This window comes from Crinia signifera, chromosome 19, assembly GCF_055691185.1.
Source record: "Crinia signifera chromosome 19, ASM5569118v1, whole genome shotgun sequence".
Taxonomy (NCBI): Eukaryota; Metazoa; Chordata; class Amphibia; order Anura; family Myobatrachidae; genus Crinia; species Crinia signifera.
Window position 1 is genome coordinate 48,395,191 of NC_139226.1, and position 18,634 is coordinate 48,413,824.

An 18,634-nucleotide genomic window follows, 5' to 3' on the forward strand; every position below is an offset into this window, starting at 1 on the left:
TCTAATTCAAGCCCTTAGGTACTTTATAGCATAAATTGGAGGCCATAATCTGACAGAGATTCTGAACCTGACATGGTGTTGGTACAAGTAACCATGGTGCTTCTGATGGTGTGAGTGTCCCAGTCTATGTGCATTTGGATGTAAGCTTGTACACCAGGAGGCGGGCCCTGTACTACATTAACATAATATCACTAGCACAACTACGGCAAAAGACGCTAAGACAGCAGTGTAAATCCGAATCAGCCCCGAAATGGTTCTCACCAATATTTATGTGCTTAACTTTTTATTCTTTTGTGTTTTATCTTTTCCTAAAAGCAGAGAAAGATATGGATGAATTTTACTTAAAGAGAAAACACTTAGCAGAATTGACACGAGGCACTCTCCCGCTTCACGTCATGAAGACGAATTACGATCATGATGGCTACCTGGAAAAATCACAGACGCCTAGACGAGTCATGTCCCAGGAGCACATCCTCTCGGACAATCACTACCCAGTTCACCATGATTATACTATACCCAGAGACCGCCTCATCTCTCAAGAACGTCTTCTTTCCCGTGACGTTTTGCACTCGCAGGAGCACCTTCTGTCTCCTGAAAGGATACACCATCGTGGGCCAACACCATTCCAAGAGATGCGTCTGGGGCACCAGAAGGCCTTTTCTCACACCAATGTTTGTGCTAGCACCCCAATGCTAGACCGTCACCACATGATTAAAATGAATTCCCACCCTACATCTGCTAATTCCCCCAAGACGACATGGGATATGGCTAACCACACCGCCAATCGACGGCAGGCCTTTGCTGCCAAACGTCAAAACACCATTGAGCAACTTCAATTCATCCCTGGCCATCTCCCCAGCCAACATCTGCGCACTGGGAGCAAGAATGAGGTCACTGTTTGAGCCGCTTTTCTTCTTACCGTTTCTTTGTTTTTCCTACTTCAAGAAAGAGGCAGTCGATTTTTGTTCTGTGGCTTCTTTACTATTTTACCATGGCTTACTTTGTAGTCATCGTCTCTAGTGAAAGAATAAAACAAAAAGAAGAGCACTCCAGATGGCTGGGGTAACGAATAGGGAGTAATTAGCATATTTATTTGTTTTATTGGTGACTTTAGTTTTATTGCTTTGTCACTTGACGCTGCCTCCACCGGCCAAGTGGATGATGTCAAAGATGATGATGAAGAGAGAAGAATAGACGCCAGCCGTTGATTTAAATCGGGAGATATTCATTGTTCAGCACCGAATGTGGCTGACGGTTAGTTTGAGAAGCCCATAGGAGACGGGGTCTATGGAAAGGGGTGTAACCTATAGATTTCTCTTTGTGTTTGCCAGGAAGAAGATATCACTGAAATGCAAATATCTGATAATCTGTAATTATCTGGGTAAGGTCAATACGTGACTCCAAATGGAAATGAAAGTTGTGCCCTAACTTTTCTACAATTAGATATAAACATAGGATGAACACAGTCATGTGACAGAGTAGCACTGCAAAGACAAGACTGAAACGGATACATGCTTGATTCCCCCTCCTCCCCCACTCAAAAAAAAAAACTTCACCTCTTTTTTTTAGCAGAGGAACTACTTCAAATACAATCACATGTAACAGTCAATGCAGGTGGTTCAGTACAGCACAAACTGTGCCAATTATTCCATCTAATATTAATACAATTAACACAAGCGGCTGCAATTAACTGAGTTCAGTTTCATAGCTTTACATCAATAAAAACAAGGATTACATTGGAAAAAAATAGGTTTGACGGTCAAGAAAGTATGCTTCACCTAAAGTATTTGTGTTGACTTATTTACTATACGCTTCATCACCCTTATATTCCAAATCCAAACTCGCATCAAGAGAAAGCCATTGGGTTCCCAGGATTGCAGTATCAGCGCTTTATATGATTTGGTCAATTTATTTATAAAAAAAAAAAAAAGGAAAAAAAAAGAGGATCGTGCCATAAAGAAATCTTTATTTTATTATTATATTTTTTATCTCAATGATGTCACGCTATTTCAGACTTCTTTCTCAACCTTTTTATCTCCAGGGCATCACTGACATTGCTGGTAACCCGGCCTGGAAAGTTCCCCTTCCCACTTTATACACTTCCATGGAGCTCTCTCAAACACAAATGGCCTTAACTGTTTTCAATAATATCTCCCCCTCAGGCAGTCTTTTTAATTAATATACTAATTACCGATTTTGTATATTGAGCCAGCTAGAATCTTACAGATCTGCCACGAGTGACCCTTACTTTTTTGCCATATTAATAGTGACATAGATGTGAACCCGCTACGATGTTTCCAGTTTCCTGAAAACGTAAACATAATTACAGGGGTGATGTATCAAGTACTTGGAAAGAGATAAAGTGGTGAGGTAAAGTTCCAGCTAGTCAGCTGGTCATGCTACAGGCTATGGGTAGGATGTATTAAGCCTGCTGAAGTGATAAAGTGGATGATAATAACTCACCAGCCACTCAGCTCCTAACTACAATGCTACAGGCTATGGGTCAGATGTATTAAGCCTGGTGAAGTGATAAAGTTGAAGGTGAGAACGCTGGTGTATTACCAGCACCGAAATGTCATTTTCAAACCCAGCCTGTAAGGTGACAGTAAGGAGCTGATTAGCTGGTGCGTTATCACCTTTCACTTTATCACTTCACAAGGCTTAATACATCTGCCCTATGTTTGAAAAAGGAGAGGAGCTGATTGGTTGATACTTTATCACTCTCTACTTTATCTCTCTCCAATGGCCAGATGTAACATGGAGAGTGATAAACAACCAGCCAATCAGCTCCTATCTGTCATTTTTCAAACTCAGCCTGTAACATGACAGGAAGGAGCTGATTGGCCAGTTGTTTATCACTGTCCACTTTATCACTTTTTGAAGCTTGATACATCTGGGCCCCAAGGCTAAGTACATCTTCCCATAATATACTTACCTGATTTTTGGTGTGGAACTAATTGTACTGATATAACAATTCCTGTTGACATTTATTCGAGTGGCAGTCCTACATAAAGGAATCACCTGATGCTGCTAAAAAATATATATACAATTATTGAGATGGTGAATACATCTTCAATAAACAATGAAATGCCCGACTGTCATATTTTTGGTGGATTTTATAGCAGTGTCAAAACCACATTGATCAGTGAAGGGGACGGATCCTTTGCGTATCATAAAAACACGAACAGATATGTGTTTGAAACTGTCCATCGTGCTAATTTACATATTTCTATTTGCTGCTCTAGATGTGATGAAAATGCTCCCTGGATTATCACAGGAATATAGAATATTTATCATCCAGTGGGCAGTTCTCTTTTTCAGCACTGTGCCGCTGTAAATTGCACTATTTAGTGCTTTCTGCTAATGTGATATAATTGTAATTAATTTTTTAATGCTGGTTTAGATGTACATTTAAGTGATGTTTAAAACGAGGGTCTGTAAATGCCTCCATTTACACGTCAAATTAGAAGCTTAGATCACCGTATGATTCACATTACCAGAGGAAATCTGGAGACGTTGATTTTCACCACCCACTTCTAAACAGTAACCCTAGTTAGTAAAAAATGTAGTTCCTTTTAATAAGTAGATTGCATACACATTTCCCAAATATTTGGCTGCAATTATGTTTGGAATATTCATTTAAATAAGGAAAATCCAGAATGGAGAAAAAACCCATCAAAGATCCATACCATGCAAGCAGGTTTTAGCAGAAGAAGAGACTGGGTCACCACATTAAAAAGGCAAATCAATCCCCCAAGACCTGCTTCACCCCGAAGCAATGACAACTCTTAGACATATTTACAAAGCGGCGTCTTGTGTAAGGTGGCGGGTTGAAAGTGAACACTTAAAATGGCACTCGCAGTCAGAGTGAAGACTGGCTTTATGCTGACTTATAGTGCCGTTTTAAATTTTACCTTCCGACCTCCCAGGAAGCTTCATAAATAAAGCCTGCAGATTAAAGGTTCTGATACAGGTGCCTGCACTCACTCCCGAGTCACCAAATTTATATATATATATATATATATATATATATATATACATATATATATACATACACATCATCAAGAATGATGAGGCACTCCAGGACTTATTTAAATGAAGATATTAATCTTTATTCGTGCAATTTTACGTTTTGGTTTGCGTACAAACTGTCATCAGGAGTGACGACATTCCTGATGACAGTTTGTACACAAACCGAAACGTAGAATTGCATGAATAGAGCTTAAGTTCTTTATTTAAATAAGTCCTGGAGTGGCGCTTCATTATTGGCGATTTACAAATATGCCGTCGAGGGCAACGGGCACATTGAACTATAAAGATTGAGTGCCGGATCCACACTACAAGATATATATATATATATATATATATATATATATATATATATTAGGCAGACTTGTTTATTTCTATTATTTTTAACCTGCAGATTGTTACTGTTTAGGCCAGTGAAGCAATATGAAATAACAATATTATAAGCATGACAATCCATACATGGTTTTCTTTTTCCTATTTAGATTGCATTCAATATGAAATTTCATACTTCAACATTTTGTAATTAAAAAAGAAAGAAGGTACCTTTAGGGGAAGAAAGAGAGGCAAAAATAAAACCTCAACAGTCTATCCTAAGGGTCAGGAGATTGGTGCAAAAAGCACGTCTGCCAGAAGACATTGTGCCAAACAGAAGCTATTAGGGGACATATTTGCCATATGCGCATCACTTCCTCTGAAAAACTGCAGGGAGGATTTGAATATTTTAGGGTTCATGAAGGCTATGTAGAAATTTGCTGTATTAGAGAGGATGACCCCCCAATTTAGAGGGGAGAGATCTTCCTCTATTCAGTCTTCCTGTGCCCGCATATTTGGTTTTATATGACTTTATTCACTCAATAATGTACACGTTAGATATTTGGGCTTGGACAGTGGGGTTGTCAGATTCATTAACACTTGGTGAAACACGACAGTTGGGCATACCAAATATTCAGAACCAGATCTACAATGCAGACTCTTAAAACGCATATTTAAGGTGCAGAGAAAATTTCAGCTTATGGAATAGTGGTATGTATGCACTATGAGGGGGCATTCCAACACAGAGATGGGCTAAGCAGAGGCCACTTCATATTCTCCAAATATATTTGGCCTGAATGAAGCGGTTTGTCTTATACGTAGAGACGTGAATATATCTGTTGAGGATAACATTGTAGTGTTTGGGTGAGTTGAGCTGCTTAGGATCAACCCAGATCCTACACCCAATGGCTTAGGACAAATACGAAGGTTGTTGGCGTCGCAATCCTATTTCTGAGACCAAAGTTTGATATATTGCAGACAAATAGATAAGAAGTAAAATACATAAAGCATATAGCACATGTATTAAGATATTCCTGTTTTCAATGCATTAATAGTTTATTGCCAGGAGATTTACATTTTACTCCAGAGATCAATGCTAGTGGTAGATATTTAACTTGGACAATATATATATATAATTCTTTTTTTCAGTGGTTATAGGAACTAATATGTTTAATGCTTCACATTTCAAATATGTTTCAGATATCTGATTTGTTCCCTGAGATGTTTATTAAGGAATTTATTTTGCATGGGGAAGTCATTGATTGTAGGAATAGGGTGTGAATTAATACTAGATTGACAGTGACAGTCAATAGATCGACTACTTTGGTCGACACATAAAAAAGGATGGGAATGGCCACACAAGGAAAGGTCGAAATAAGGTTTTCATGGTTATTGAGGTCTATGTCGACATGAACATCGTATTAGTGAACTGCTTCCCCTTGCATGGTTCATTGTGCTCGCCATGCTTTGGACACAGTGCCTCGTTGTGCTTGGCACTTTATTGTATTCTCCCTCTATGCCCACTTGGATCAATTTGGTTTAAAATAAAAATCATGTCAACCTTTTCCGGTGTCGACCGTTGACATGCCAATATTTGCATTCGTCGACCTATTGCCTGTTGACCAATAGAGGTGGACCTATTGACTGTTGACCGGATACTGTAGAAATAAGTGGTTTGAAATGGGTCCAGAATGGAAAACGTGGTCTTATTGGCTATCTGGTTCTCAAGTCATTTGGTTAACCAATAGGATGACTTTTTAGAACTTAAGTTAAGTTGGCAAAAAGAAAAGAACCACTAATTTCTAAATGACTGTGATACTAAAAACAACATTTCCACCGATATCCACAGATAAGTCATAACCAGATACTGTTCCCCAGCATACTGTACCCCAGGTCCCTCTTTGCCAGGGGGCCCCCAGCTGGTGTGCGCTGACATCACTGGCTTTCCCTCTTATGCAGCAGCAGTACCAGGTAGTCAGAGTTCAAGCATCACCAGCTGGAACAGGAATGGGTCATGTTGGGAGATATACATAATCAAATAAAACAAACCACCACCACCACTTACACCTCCTTCCACTGAGCCCCCCTGTCTTAAATGCCCCAGGTACCCCCAAGGCTTAATCCAGCCTTGAGCTAAGTCTCCAATTGCTCACATGTGGAAATGCTCACTTTGTCCAAAAATTAGCTGTAGGTAATTCTCATAGCTTTAATGAGGTTTTCATTATTACTAGGCTTAACTGTGTACAGATTGCTGACAACTTCTAAAATAATTGAATCTTTGTAAATTGTTTGGTGGTTTTCAATTGGAGCTTGGGCTTATTGTATGCGCCATTCTTTTATTACATGCCTGCGTTCATGTGCGTATCAGACAGGGGGACGGGAGTTGTTCTTACTAAGAATGAGGACACAATATTGCTGGATTCTGCTATATTCTTATTCTTGGTTATCTGCGGAACATGAAGTACAGTATAAGTTAATATACCGCCATCTTGCAGAGAGAACTGGAAAAGAAGCACATTTAATAACCACTTCCTCTATTTCCTGGTTAGACCATATAATAAGATTTATTTTGTAAACCCATAGGTCACTGACAAGTATATATAGAGTATAATCAATGTGTAGATATTATAATGGGAATACAATGTACTGTTTAAGTGGAGAGGTGAAGCAACCTGCTTGCACACAATAATGCGTCAAAGTATTAAAGAGCCAGGAACCACAGAGAAAACGGAGGTGAATTATGCGGCTGGATTATACAGCAAGTGGTTTAAGAGTAGATTGCTTCTAGTTCCCTAGATTGGAGAGGAGGTGGTAATATTCGCTAATATATTACATACATCTTAAGAAAATCTATTTTTGAAGACCAAGGAGTTCAACAGCAATTAAATAATATTTATCTCTATTAATATAGTATCATAATAAGCAGAGCAACTCCTTCAGGCTTATGTTTAAGAGTCAGGGAAGACTTAAGGATGATAGGTCGGTATCCGGATGGTGGATTGATAATGTTCAGGTCGACAATACCTTGATCGACCATTAGTCGTTGAAGGTGTCTAGTTAGATGCCTAAACTTGGTCGACCGCATCTAGTTGGACAGTGACGGGAGATTGACGCCGGTAAATGATCGATGGTGACATATTCAGCAGTAACAAGGTCGACACACATTTTTCATGTTTTTTTGGTGCAGGTCCACTTGGTTCATGGCGAGCGCAGCGAACAGGACACTGTGCACATATACATATACAGACCCCTATGACATTCGGCACCCAAGGAACATGGAAAAACTCATGTTGACCTTCCTACTGTCGAACATGATCCCGTTGACCATTCACCATCATCGATCTTCAATTAGTGTCTAACTACACACGCTCAACCAAGTTAAGACGTCTAACTAGACGCCGTCGAACACTAGTGGTCAATCATAATATTGTCAACCTAAACATTGTTGATTCAATATCCCAGAACCACTAGATTTTGGGTACACGGTATTTAGAATGGTAGGTTCCCTGGAGAAATGCATCTGCATGCATGTGAATTAAAGTGTAATTGGAGGCAAAGGCGCTAATAGTGCAGACAGTTTGGTTGGTTTTGGGATGAAGTGCAATGTAAAGATTCCATTAAAATCCAGTTTAAGGATTCTCCTTTGCATTTCTGTCATCTCTGGGGTGGGAACAGCTTCTGATTGGTATGGCAATTTACAGTAATCTTATCAGCCTAGATTAGGAAGAGGCCTTCTAGTGGCCCCCATACACTAGGGTGACTTCTCTGAGGGGAGATTTCGCCCGCGATCCACCATATGCAGTCATTTTATGATTTATCATATGCAATCCCAGCCAAGCATGCTGAGAAGCAATAAATCTATCGTGCAGCAGGTGCAATCTTCAGGCCCTGATGCACACGTGACCGTGCATCGCATCGGACCTGATGTCAACAACATGCGACTTGGATGCTTTTCATGCAATTTATCATCACAAACACATAAAAAGTAACCAAATTGCAAGTAAATCGCCCTAGTGTATGGGCACCTTAAGTTTAGGAGAAAAGGCTATAGATCATTGTTATTTGATAAACTGCTTTTGTTATGCAGATGTGGTCAGGGATTTGCACCATAAATTTACCAGGCCTTCATTTTTAATCTTTTTGGAATTTCTTCCGTTATCCAGTATCAAAGTGCATGTAAAATCACATATATAAATATGGTTTGCCTTAAAAAGTAAAACTCTTGAGCAGATTCCAAATCAAAAGTGAATGCAACTTATTTTCAAACAAAACTCTCACAGAAAGACTAAGAAAAACACTGCAAAGCATACAGATCATTTAAGATTAACATATTGATAGCATTCCTTACAAGAGTAATAAAAATGTCGACCAAAAAAAAAATCTGAGTTCAATTTTCATTAGAATAGTTACATTTGTTGGTCCAGTAAGCGGCCTGTTTGAAGTTCTCAGTAAAAGTGAAAAACAGATCAACATAAAGAACTTGTTTGGATATTTTTTATGGGGAGACTTCAACTCAAAGCAATGGACATGCCATTCTGGAATGACGTATCACGGTCAGTATTGCCATGGGTGCAATGTAACATTTTAAATATTAGCACTTTTTGGATCGGCCCCTCTAGGTGATACAGAAAGTTGCCCTACACACTAGAATAATTATAGCAATGCACAGTATAAAACTATCATTCAGAAGTCATTATACATATATTTAAATCAGGTGCCTCGATAGCTCTGCAGGGCCGTGGTAAAGGGAGGGGGCATGGCCAATGTGGGGAGGTGTGGCCAGACCCCTCATATAAAAAGGATATGTCAGATTTGAAAGTTCCTTTTATAATGAAAACAATGAAACCCTCATGTTATATGGAACACCAGAATGCTGGCAGTGTGAAGTATGTGAGTAGCAATGATAAATTTGGTGCATTTCCCATGCTAGGGTTACATAATTGACATTTTAAGCTTAAGGGGCATATTCAATCCAGGGCTACGTCAATTTTCACCCGGTTTTTATTTTTTGACACGCCCAATTCAATCTGCGTGGATCAGGGAAATTGCCACAAATTTTGTCAAATTCACGGCCGTTTTCGCCCATCCTGATCCGCCCCCCAGATTTTTCACCTGGCAAGGAAATTTGTCCGGGATTGAATACCCCTATATCTCTGAGTATTGGTTGGGTGACTAGTGTCTCAAAGAAACTGACTAAAGAAACTTACCTGAACCCAAGCTGGGACTAGCAGACTCTTCCTCCTAATTAGACCAGAAACAACTTAAATTACTCTGTACTTCATATCTGCATTGGCGCTATATGTTCTATGCGGGTATGGTTCATTGAGTCAGTCCAGATCAGGTCAACAGTCAATAGGTTGACTTCTATATGGTTGAAATGTGGTACTGTAGGTCAACTGAGACATAAGGTCAACACATTAAAAAGTTCCATGTCGACACAACTTTTTTGGTGTATCTTGTTTGTTAAATCCCGTGTGACCCTAATTAGTGTACCACATCTCCTTGCATGGCTGGCTTCAATGGCCATGCTTCAGCCAAGATGAGTCTTTCCGCTACCACTGCATTCGGCACAGGTTACTATTGCCAATCACAGCCCACGTGGGTAGCAAAGGATGAAAAATTAAAAAAAATAAAATGAAACGGAAAAACTTGTACCGACCATATGTGTGGCACCCATTATATGTCGATCATTTAAACCTATCGCCCTTTTGTAGCGGTCAATCTTAAGCACTGTTGACCTTTTACTTGTTGACCTTTTCACCATTTTGACCTAAAGCATGTCGATCATATAGGGTTGTCCTATTGACTGTCTACCTGATTAGGGTTACCTATCATCCAGATGTCATTCTATATTTGAACTTAAAATATTTCCAAAGCGAACATGCCATATGCATTTTATGTGTGTCTTTTAAATAATTAACAAAGAATCCATAAATATGTATATTGCTACCACATGTCATTCCAATTCAAGTGCTTCTGGTAATATTAAATGATATGGCTCGGAATCCGATGGTATGTAAGAATTGCATCCAATACTGTATACAGACTTGAGTCGTCTTGGGGTCTAAAGTTAGTTGACACTTAAAGGGCCTTGTACATCTGCAATGGCATTTCCTCATTGCTTTTGCTGATCATCAATGATCTGCGATCAGTCTGGGAATCAGGAATATTCCCTAATTTGATGATCCCAATCATATAGGATTTCGCTTCTCTCTTGACCCAGGCATTGGGGAACTGTGACAATACGTTGCAGATGTATGGGGCCTATTACGTGAATACTAATTCCACAATTCCCTGGAATTTCTGTTTTTGCGCTTGATAAAAGGAGGATTGGGAATATTAGGGGTATATCTTGCAAGTGTATAGTTACAGTTACTGTATGCTTAGGCCTCTGCTTCTTCTCTAATTGTTAAAAGAAGGTTTGATTATACAGTTTGGAGCAGAAATAACTGAGGGAATTCTTTACAAAACATTTAAATCTAAATTCTCCGAGAGAAAGTTGCGGAAGTTCACATCTATAAGCAAAATTTGCAGAAGGTTTACACAGAAGTCCTCATTATGCAAAAGTGCAAGGACCCCAATATCAGAAAAATAGATTTCCATTGTATTGCACGCGTTCTTTTTTTCAATTACAGAATGGCTTAGATTTTCTTTAAAACAATTGACAGTTGCCATTATAACATCATAGTGTCACACTGCATCAGCGGCAGGTAGAGGACGTCATACTATTGTTTTATCTAGAAATGCTAACATGTCAATGAACTTGTATAACAAAGTAGCTTCATTTATTGCATCACAGTACAATCTATTTATATTGTAATCCTGCACCGATAAAAAAAGGGGGGGGGGGATTCTCTCTCTAGCGAACACTACTGACCCTGATTCATGGCAGAAGATCACAATAGCTGCTGCATCCCAGTAATGATATGCTAATATGTCCCCTCCCACCTTCTCTGGTCCATTGCTGTGCCAAATCATCTGCGTGAACATCTGAGCACACCTTGAAAAAGGGGCTGATAAGCATACATTTTCTGTAATGCTTTCGTCGCCCTGTTGTCACCCCCAAATACCAGCAGCATGTCGATCAAGCTCCGGTATTTGTGGCACATCACAGCCATGAATCTGCACATGCTCAGTGCTAATTTTGTGCACATGCAGATTCAAAACCATCTAGAAATATTGAAAAATCAGGTGTGCGTCCATCTCTGAATGAAGCACATTTAGCGCACAATTCAAATATTGATTCCTATACTTTGAACCCCCCATCTGTATAATGCCTGAAATACTGGCAATACACAGCGAGGGGCGTGGTGACTATGATGCAAACTCAATGGCCACTCTATTGCTAACTTTGGTAGCACCGCCACCCACCCCCTACTTGGCTGCCCTCTCCCGCATAGGGCCGCCTTAAAGTTGTCAACCCTTGTATCACAGGATATTCTAAAATATTCATTCTGTAAAAATGGAAAAGAGCAGCTTTGTTTTTCCGTTTGATAATTCTATATTTTTAGGGATCACTGCTTTAAAAAGAAAAACTGTTGGTGCATACCAAAATTAGCCAATAGAACAAGAGTCTATAGCTGTAGCTACTGTTGGGCTGGCTGGCTCACTAAGTAAGAGAATATCAGAAAATTAAATTCTTTCAGCATCAGTAAAGGAAAAATAAACCCCAAAATAAAAAATAATTTCAAATACTTTTCAAAAGAAACCCTTGGACTTAAAACCTTAATACAAAAAACATGACAACATAACTAACTAATCACAACTAATTATACAAGTATACGGAATTACGGCAAAATCTGGGAAACTGGAAGCAAATAGATTAATGGGGTGAAATTTTATCGGATGTGAGATTCAGAAAGTGAGAGATTTGGTTAGAAAGCTTCAGTTGTTTTAAAGCGGCAATCATTCACACTTTAAAATCAAACTGGTTTTGCAGTGTAAATGATTGCCGCGTTAAAAAATCTGGAGATTTCTTACCAAATTTCTCACTTTCCGAATCTCTCCTCTTATTAAATTTCACCCATGGTCTTTATGTACCCATGTGATAGACCCTCAGAGCTTGATTCAGAGATGAACGTAAACCTGATTTTCTCAGATGTGTGATTATTGGGATTCTGCGCATGCGTAATAGTCTCACTGCGCATGTACTGCAATAGTCATGTGCTGGTGGTTACTGAGAAGATTTATTTGCAAAGAGACAGTCGGGGACCGTTTATGATTATGGCGGTCAAAACGCAGGTCTCTCACAACCGTTTTGGTGGCATGTCTGATGCTGCAGTGGATATCCTTTACACAGCTGCTATGACCCTGGTGTCTTGATTCCAGCTATCCTGCTCCGCTACAGCACCACTCAGAACTTTAATAACCTTTCTGCGAACAATCCCACGTCTTCACAAACAGACGCTTTATTGCAATCCTCATTGTGTGAATTGTGTAATTAAAAATGGAAGTTTTCCTACCTATAGGCTAAGATGTATCTGACACTAGGTACTAAAAAGTGGTTATGGGGGTATAGATTTCAAGTACTATAAAGTATACTTTTACATTCATTCATGATGTTCATTATTATCTGTATTTTCTATATCAAGTGAATAGGATTTCAATGTGCAACACTGGGATGGAGAATGGAGAGCCACCCACCATATGTAGCACATACATTTTATACTGTAAATATCTATAACAAGATGATTTACAACCACTGCAAGTTAGAGGACAAAGAACGATTTGACGTGTTTTACATGTGCCAGAGACATGCTGATTGGCTGGATCTGTAAATTAGCAAATAGGTATTTACTAACAAGGTGCAGGTACCAAGAGCAAACATTATTGTATCATGGTTTACAAAAACATATTCACAGCTAATTGCTTGATTAACAGTTATATGTAAACGCACATTTGCACTTAGTAAATAATACCCAAAATAGCTGAATGTGTACACCCCTTTCACCCAGCAGCAGATGTAGATAACTACGCTTGCATTCAGAGATTCCACAATTGGAGGAGATTGCAGGGACTGGGTATATGTAATATAGCCTTGGACATCTGTATTATGAAGTGATTACAGATATTGCCAGCTATTGCACCACAACAGTTGCTGAATCTCACTGTGCTTCCAGAAGATCATGCTGATTTGCTTTAAGTCCGACAGTTAGACAGCCCGCGTTCTAATTATTATTTCATTCCATTTTTGCAATTCACATTTAAATGCATTATTACTTTTAAATTTCAAAGGTTAGATGACACCTTGTGCACCATTAACTCTAAGGGGTCAATGCAGTTAGGTGCAAGTTGGGTTCTGCAAGCTTTTTTCACAGTAAACTCGTACCACAAATTACATTTCCAGTGCAATTCCAAACTTGCATTGCTTTTTCAGGGAAAATGTGTGTTTTGTTTTTTTTTTGTTCACAACCCTTTTCAAAAATCTCCGTAATGGGTTAAATGATGTGGGATAGGTAGGTGGTGGTGTAAATTATGTGGGCAGGTAGGTGGTGGTGTAAACTATGTGGAACAGGTAGGCGGTGGTGTAAATGATTTGGGACAGGTAGATGGTGGTGTAAATGAAGTGGTGACGGGTACATGGAGGTGTAAATATGTAGGATAGGCTTGTGGAGTTATAAATTATGTGGGACGGGTACGTGAAGGTGTAAATGATGTGGGACGGGTACGTGGAGGTGTAAATGATGCGGCACGAATGCATGGAGGTGTAAATGATGCAGGACGGGTACGTGGAGGTGTAAATGATGCGGGAGACGAGTACGTGGAGGTGTAATGATGCAGGATGGGTACGTGGAGGTGTAAAAGATGCGGGACGGGTACATGGAGGTGTAAATGATGCAGGACAGGTACATGGAGGTGTAAATGATGCGGGAGACGAGTATGTGGAGGTGTAATGATGCAGGATGGGTACATGGAGGTGTAAAAGATGCGGGACGGGTACATGGAGGTGTAAATGATGCAGGACAGGCATGTGGAGGTGTAAATGATGTGTGACAGGTATGTGGAGGTGTAAATGATGCGGCACGAATGCATGGAGGTGTAAATGATGCCGGACGGGTACGTGGAGGTGTAAATGATGCGGGAGACGAGTACGTGGAGGTGTAATGATGCAGGATGGGTACGTGGAGGTGTAAAAGATGCGGGACGGGTACATGGAGGTGTAAATGATGCAGGACAGGTACATGGAGGTGTAAATGATGCGGGAGACGAGTATGTGGAGGTGTAATGATGCAGGATGGGTACGTGGAGGTGTAAATGATGCGGGAGACGAGTACGTGGAGGTGTAATGATGCAGGATGGGTACATGGAGGTGTAAAAGATGCGGGACGGGTACATGGAGGTGTAAATGATGCAGGACAGGCATGTGGAGGTGTAAATGATGTGTGACAGGTATGTGGAGGTGTAAATGATTCGAGACAGGTACATGGAGATGTATTGATGGTAGTGTGTTTTTTAGAACTTGCAGATTATAGGTTAAAAGCTCTGTTTTCAAATTGTTAGAAAGTGGTATTAAGAAATCACTATACATTTTCTGTGCCCAAAATACTGGGCTTTAGTTTGATGAAAAACGCTTGCTATAATTTTTTCTACCAAAAGTGCAAAATTTGGAACCTCCAGCGCTTTGCCCAGGTTTTCATGGACTTCTCCTGGGCAATTTTGTAGGAAAGTTGCGCTAGCTTGCTAAGAGGCCCATCAACCGGCATTTCTTATAAGATTCCGCACATTCAAGTGATATATTCAAGCCTTTGCAAACTCACTCCTAACTGAATTGACCCCTTCAACTACTTAACATCAAATCACGTAACAGGGAAGTCATTGGTTTTTAGAATGTCCAATAGAGAGAGCTGTCTGCGTCCGCAGATATTTGTAATATACATTTTGGCGTAGACTTCTGCAGTAACATTGTGTATGATTTACTGTGTGTGCCTGACCAGCATGTGAGCAACTTGTCCTAAAGAGATTACTTTATACAGCATCCACTGTACACCATATGAAACCATTCACATTTCTACATTTACATGACACTTTGTTATTGTATAAACGTGGAAGCTTTTTTTTCTTCTTATCTCTTTTATAATAATAAAATAAAAAATACGTTATATAAACACGTTATATTGAGCCTGCCTATAATAATGGGTGGACTGTTTAACTTTGTAAGGGCTATTAAACGCTACACAAACTTTTTGCTGCCAATAGGAAACTGACATAGTATATATCTGTATCTATATGTAGATAATAAAAAAAATAAAAAATCTAGTTGTGTTAATTTTAAGTGTACACATAGAACGAACTGATTTTGTATTAAATATTTTGGAAGCTTTTAAATCCAGATATTCAAGACAGCACAGATTTAGAAGATTTTAATGATTCGTTTTGCATTCTCTATTTTCTTGTGTTCCAGCTGCAGGAATTTATAAATGATAGTAAATACTCCCCCCGCTGGTCCGATTAAGTGGGGCAATCCGTGTTTCAAGCAAGCTGATCAACACATTAATCACTCATTAAAGCCTTCTTTGTAAAATTGTCTATCAGTTGTTTCAAGCAAGGGCCAATTTTATATGCATGCATGCAACTACTGTTAATTCGGGGCGCGTTAGAAGTTGTTGTGCTTCCCTCAATGCCGACCTTTCACACAAACAAAAAAAATTAATTCCCAAAAATCTTTGGTTTTCTCAAATTCACAGGAATAAGATCTGATTCCACAAATATGAGTACAGTAATAATATTCTGCAATATTGTGGTTGCACACTAAAGCATTGCATGCTGATGTACTAACGGCTACAAACTAACAATTTTGCTGCAAGTAAAACCAACCTGTAGCACAACAGGAGTAAAATTTCCATGCACTAATACAATTCTTTACCTTAGAAGTACAATCTTGTTTCTTTGGTTAGAACACAGGTTCTCAAAGTCGGTCCTCAGGACCCCACACAGCGCATGTTTTGTAGGTCTCGTCACAGAACCAAGTGAAATAATTAGCTCCACCTGTGGATCTTTCAAAATGTGTCAGTCAGTAATGAGTGCACCTGACGTGTGACCTGAAAAACGTGAACTGTGTGGTGTCCCAAGGACCAAGGGCGGGATGTATTAAAATACATTGCCGCCCTTCGCGGCCCCCCAGCCGCGATGCCCCCGCATATGTACTAACATATGCGGCTGGCATCGCGATGCGGTGACGGAGGCCCCCTGCGATACCTGGAATGTGGGGGGTCTCCGTCACCTCCCAGCCGGCTCCTGCATCCCTCACGCCGCGGACAGCTAAGCAAGCTGTCCCCGGCGCCTCCTCCTCCCCCCCTGCAGCCGGAAGGACGTCCGGCTGCGTCACTAGGGGGAGGAGGGGTTTACCTTCCAGGGTCCAGGAGGACCCTTCAGGAAGGTAAGTGAGAGGGGGGACGGCGAGGCGGCGGTTCAGCGCCGGCGGGCGGCGAAAAGAAGCCCATAAGCTTCTAAAGGGTATCGCCACCCAAAGGTGGCGATACCCTACACTGCGGTATCATTTTTGATACATTGGAAAATGCGGTAAAACCGGGGTTTTACCGCATTTTCCATTTGATACATCTCGTCAAGTGTGAGAACCACTGGTTTAGAACTTTGATGTTTTGGTCCTATCAACGCTACTTAAGTACAGTGGCTCGAATTAAAAAATAAAGCAGGCCTCTATCTTGTGTTGCTCCATTTTGTAACCATAAACTTGATTAAACCCTTTGATGTATAAGAATTGACAGCATTTCTGTGACAAAAAAAACCCCAAAAGGTTTAAATAAGTCTGCAATTTCCACTAACAAAGTCTACCAACCTTATTTGCTGCTTAAATCCTATTGTTGACTTATTTGTTTACCTATTGAGCAACTGAGCCAGGTTGACATAAAAGCAGCAATTACCATTTTAAATGATATTGTTTGTTGTAATCAAATCACATTAAAAGCCTTCTACCTTCATTAGTCTCCTCTTTTCATTACTCAGTTTGTTATAATGTCTGATTTCTTGCCACGAGCAAAAGCGGTTCGGCAATGAGGCAACTTTAGCATAAGGCAGCGTCTATCCATTTATTTGGTTTGAACCTTAACACACACTTTAAGCTAGCTTAACTAAGAATAACTGACGCTGACACAATAAACACACGGACACCAAAGCAATTAGATTTAAAGGTCATATGCATATTTATTACGTGGTATGACCCCTTCTTCGTAAAGGGCTGGCAATAAGGCGCCACGGATGCCCAGCTCTAGTCACATCAAAAATGGCCGCGACTTAAATGCCCCAACTGACTGATATTAAGATGGTGACGACTGAGACGTCCCATCTGACTAAGGCACAACCTAACGCTGGGAAGTCTCTAGCCGGTGTGGACACTACACTGAAGAAGTGCCCACATCGCCCCCCGCAAAGGCAGGACACCCCACCCTCTTTCCAAGGGGCAATGCTTCCCAGCGCCCTCTCATGCCACAAATGACCGCTGGACCGTGACGCCCTACCGCCTAAGTTGTAATAATGGTAAATGTACCAAATAATTGACTATAAATTGAAAAGCCAAAGGCAAGCGAGGGTGGGTGGGGTTGTAAGAACTTCTGCAAGAGGAAGTACTTCCTGTAAGGACCTGCCTATATACCCCTCTCCTAAGCTTACGCCCTTAAGTTCACCCAAAGGCTAACTACAAAACTGAAACTAACTTTAAACAACTAGCAGTCATTAACTCTTTCCAGTACGCTCTGGCTTAGGCAGCCCTCGCTTAATCTAACATCTATGGAAGCACTATTCATACATTCCACTAATTGGTCTATGTGTGGGACCAATTACAATGCACATTCACAGCATTGGGAGGGACTAAAGGCCCATACACACTAGAAGATTATCTTTCCAATCTGGCTGGTTGGAAAGAAAATCTGGAAATTTCTGGGAACAAAGTACAATCGACCGTTTGCACCCAAACGCTGGAAAATGGACAAAACAGTCAGCTGCATCAAGGCCCATACACACTAGAAAGGAGCTTCTGAATGATATTGATGACAATATCTTCTAGTGTGTATGACTAATATCTTTAAAAATGCCCCGCTCCCTTCTCATTGTTAAAGATATTGGCATCTTCCGGACATGCTGCCAATATCGCTCATGCCGTTTGCGCTCATCGTCCAGCTAGGGAAATGTTGGCCGCACCGCTTATATAACCAAGGTGTTCCGATTCCATTACAATTAAATGGGGACAATGTTGGTATAATCAGTTGGCGTATAGAAAAATGGGAATAAGCACTGCAGTAATTTTACCACCCACCCCGCACACAGTAACACACAGCCT

The 18,634-nt window shown here is 40.3% G+C and overlaps 1 protein-coding gene and 1 long non-coding RNA gene across 5 annotated transcripts in view; both read left to right on the plus strand.

Moving 5' to 3' along the window:
* The window catches only part of SHISA7 (shisa family member 7), a 145,759-nt gene extending 141,644 nt beyond the window's left edge, over positions 1-4,115 (plus strand). For 3 of the 4 annotated variants that reach the window (XM_083162540.1, XM_083162539.1, XM_083162542.1), the window contains one exon: positions 316-4,115. In XM_083162540.1, coding sequence (XP_083018666.1) covers positions 316-902 — 587 coding nt within the window. In that variant the 3' untranslated portion in view covers positions 903-4,115. The remainder of the gene's footprint in view (positions 1-315) is intronic. The other variant, XM_083162541.1, reaches the window with a different exon arrangement.
* Positions 4,116-4,200: 85 nt separating this feature from the next.
* LOC146042506 (uncharacterized) lies at positions 4,201-17,279 on the plus strand. The gene is made up of 2 exons (XR_014463896.1): positions 4,201-14,257; positions 14,408-17,279. It is a non-coding gene; the product is annotated as an uncharacterized LOC146042506 (long non-coding RNA).
* Positions 17,280-18,634: the final 1,355 nt, after the last annotated feature.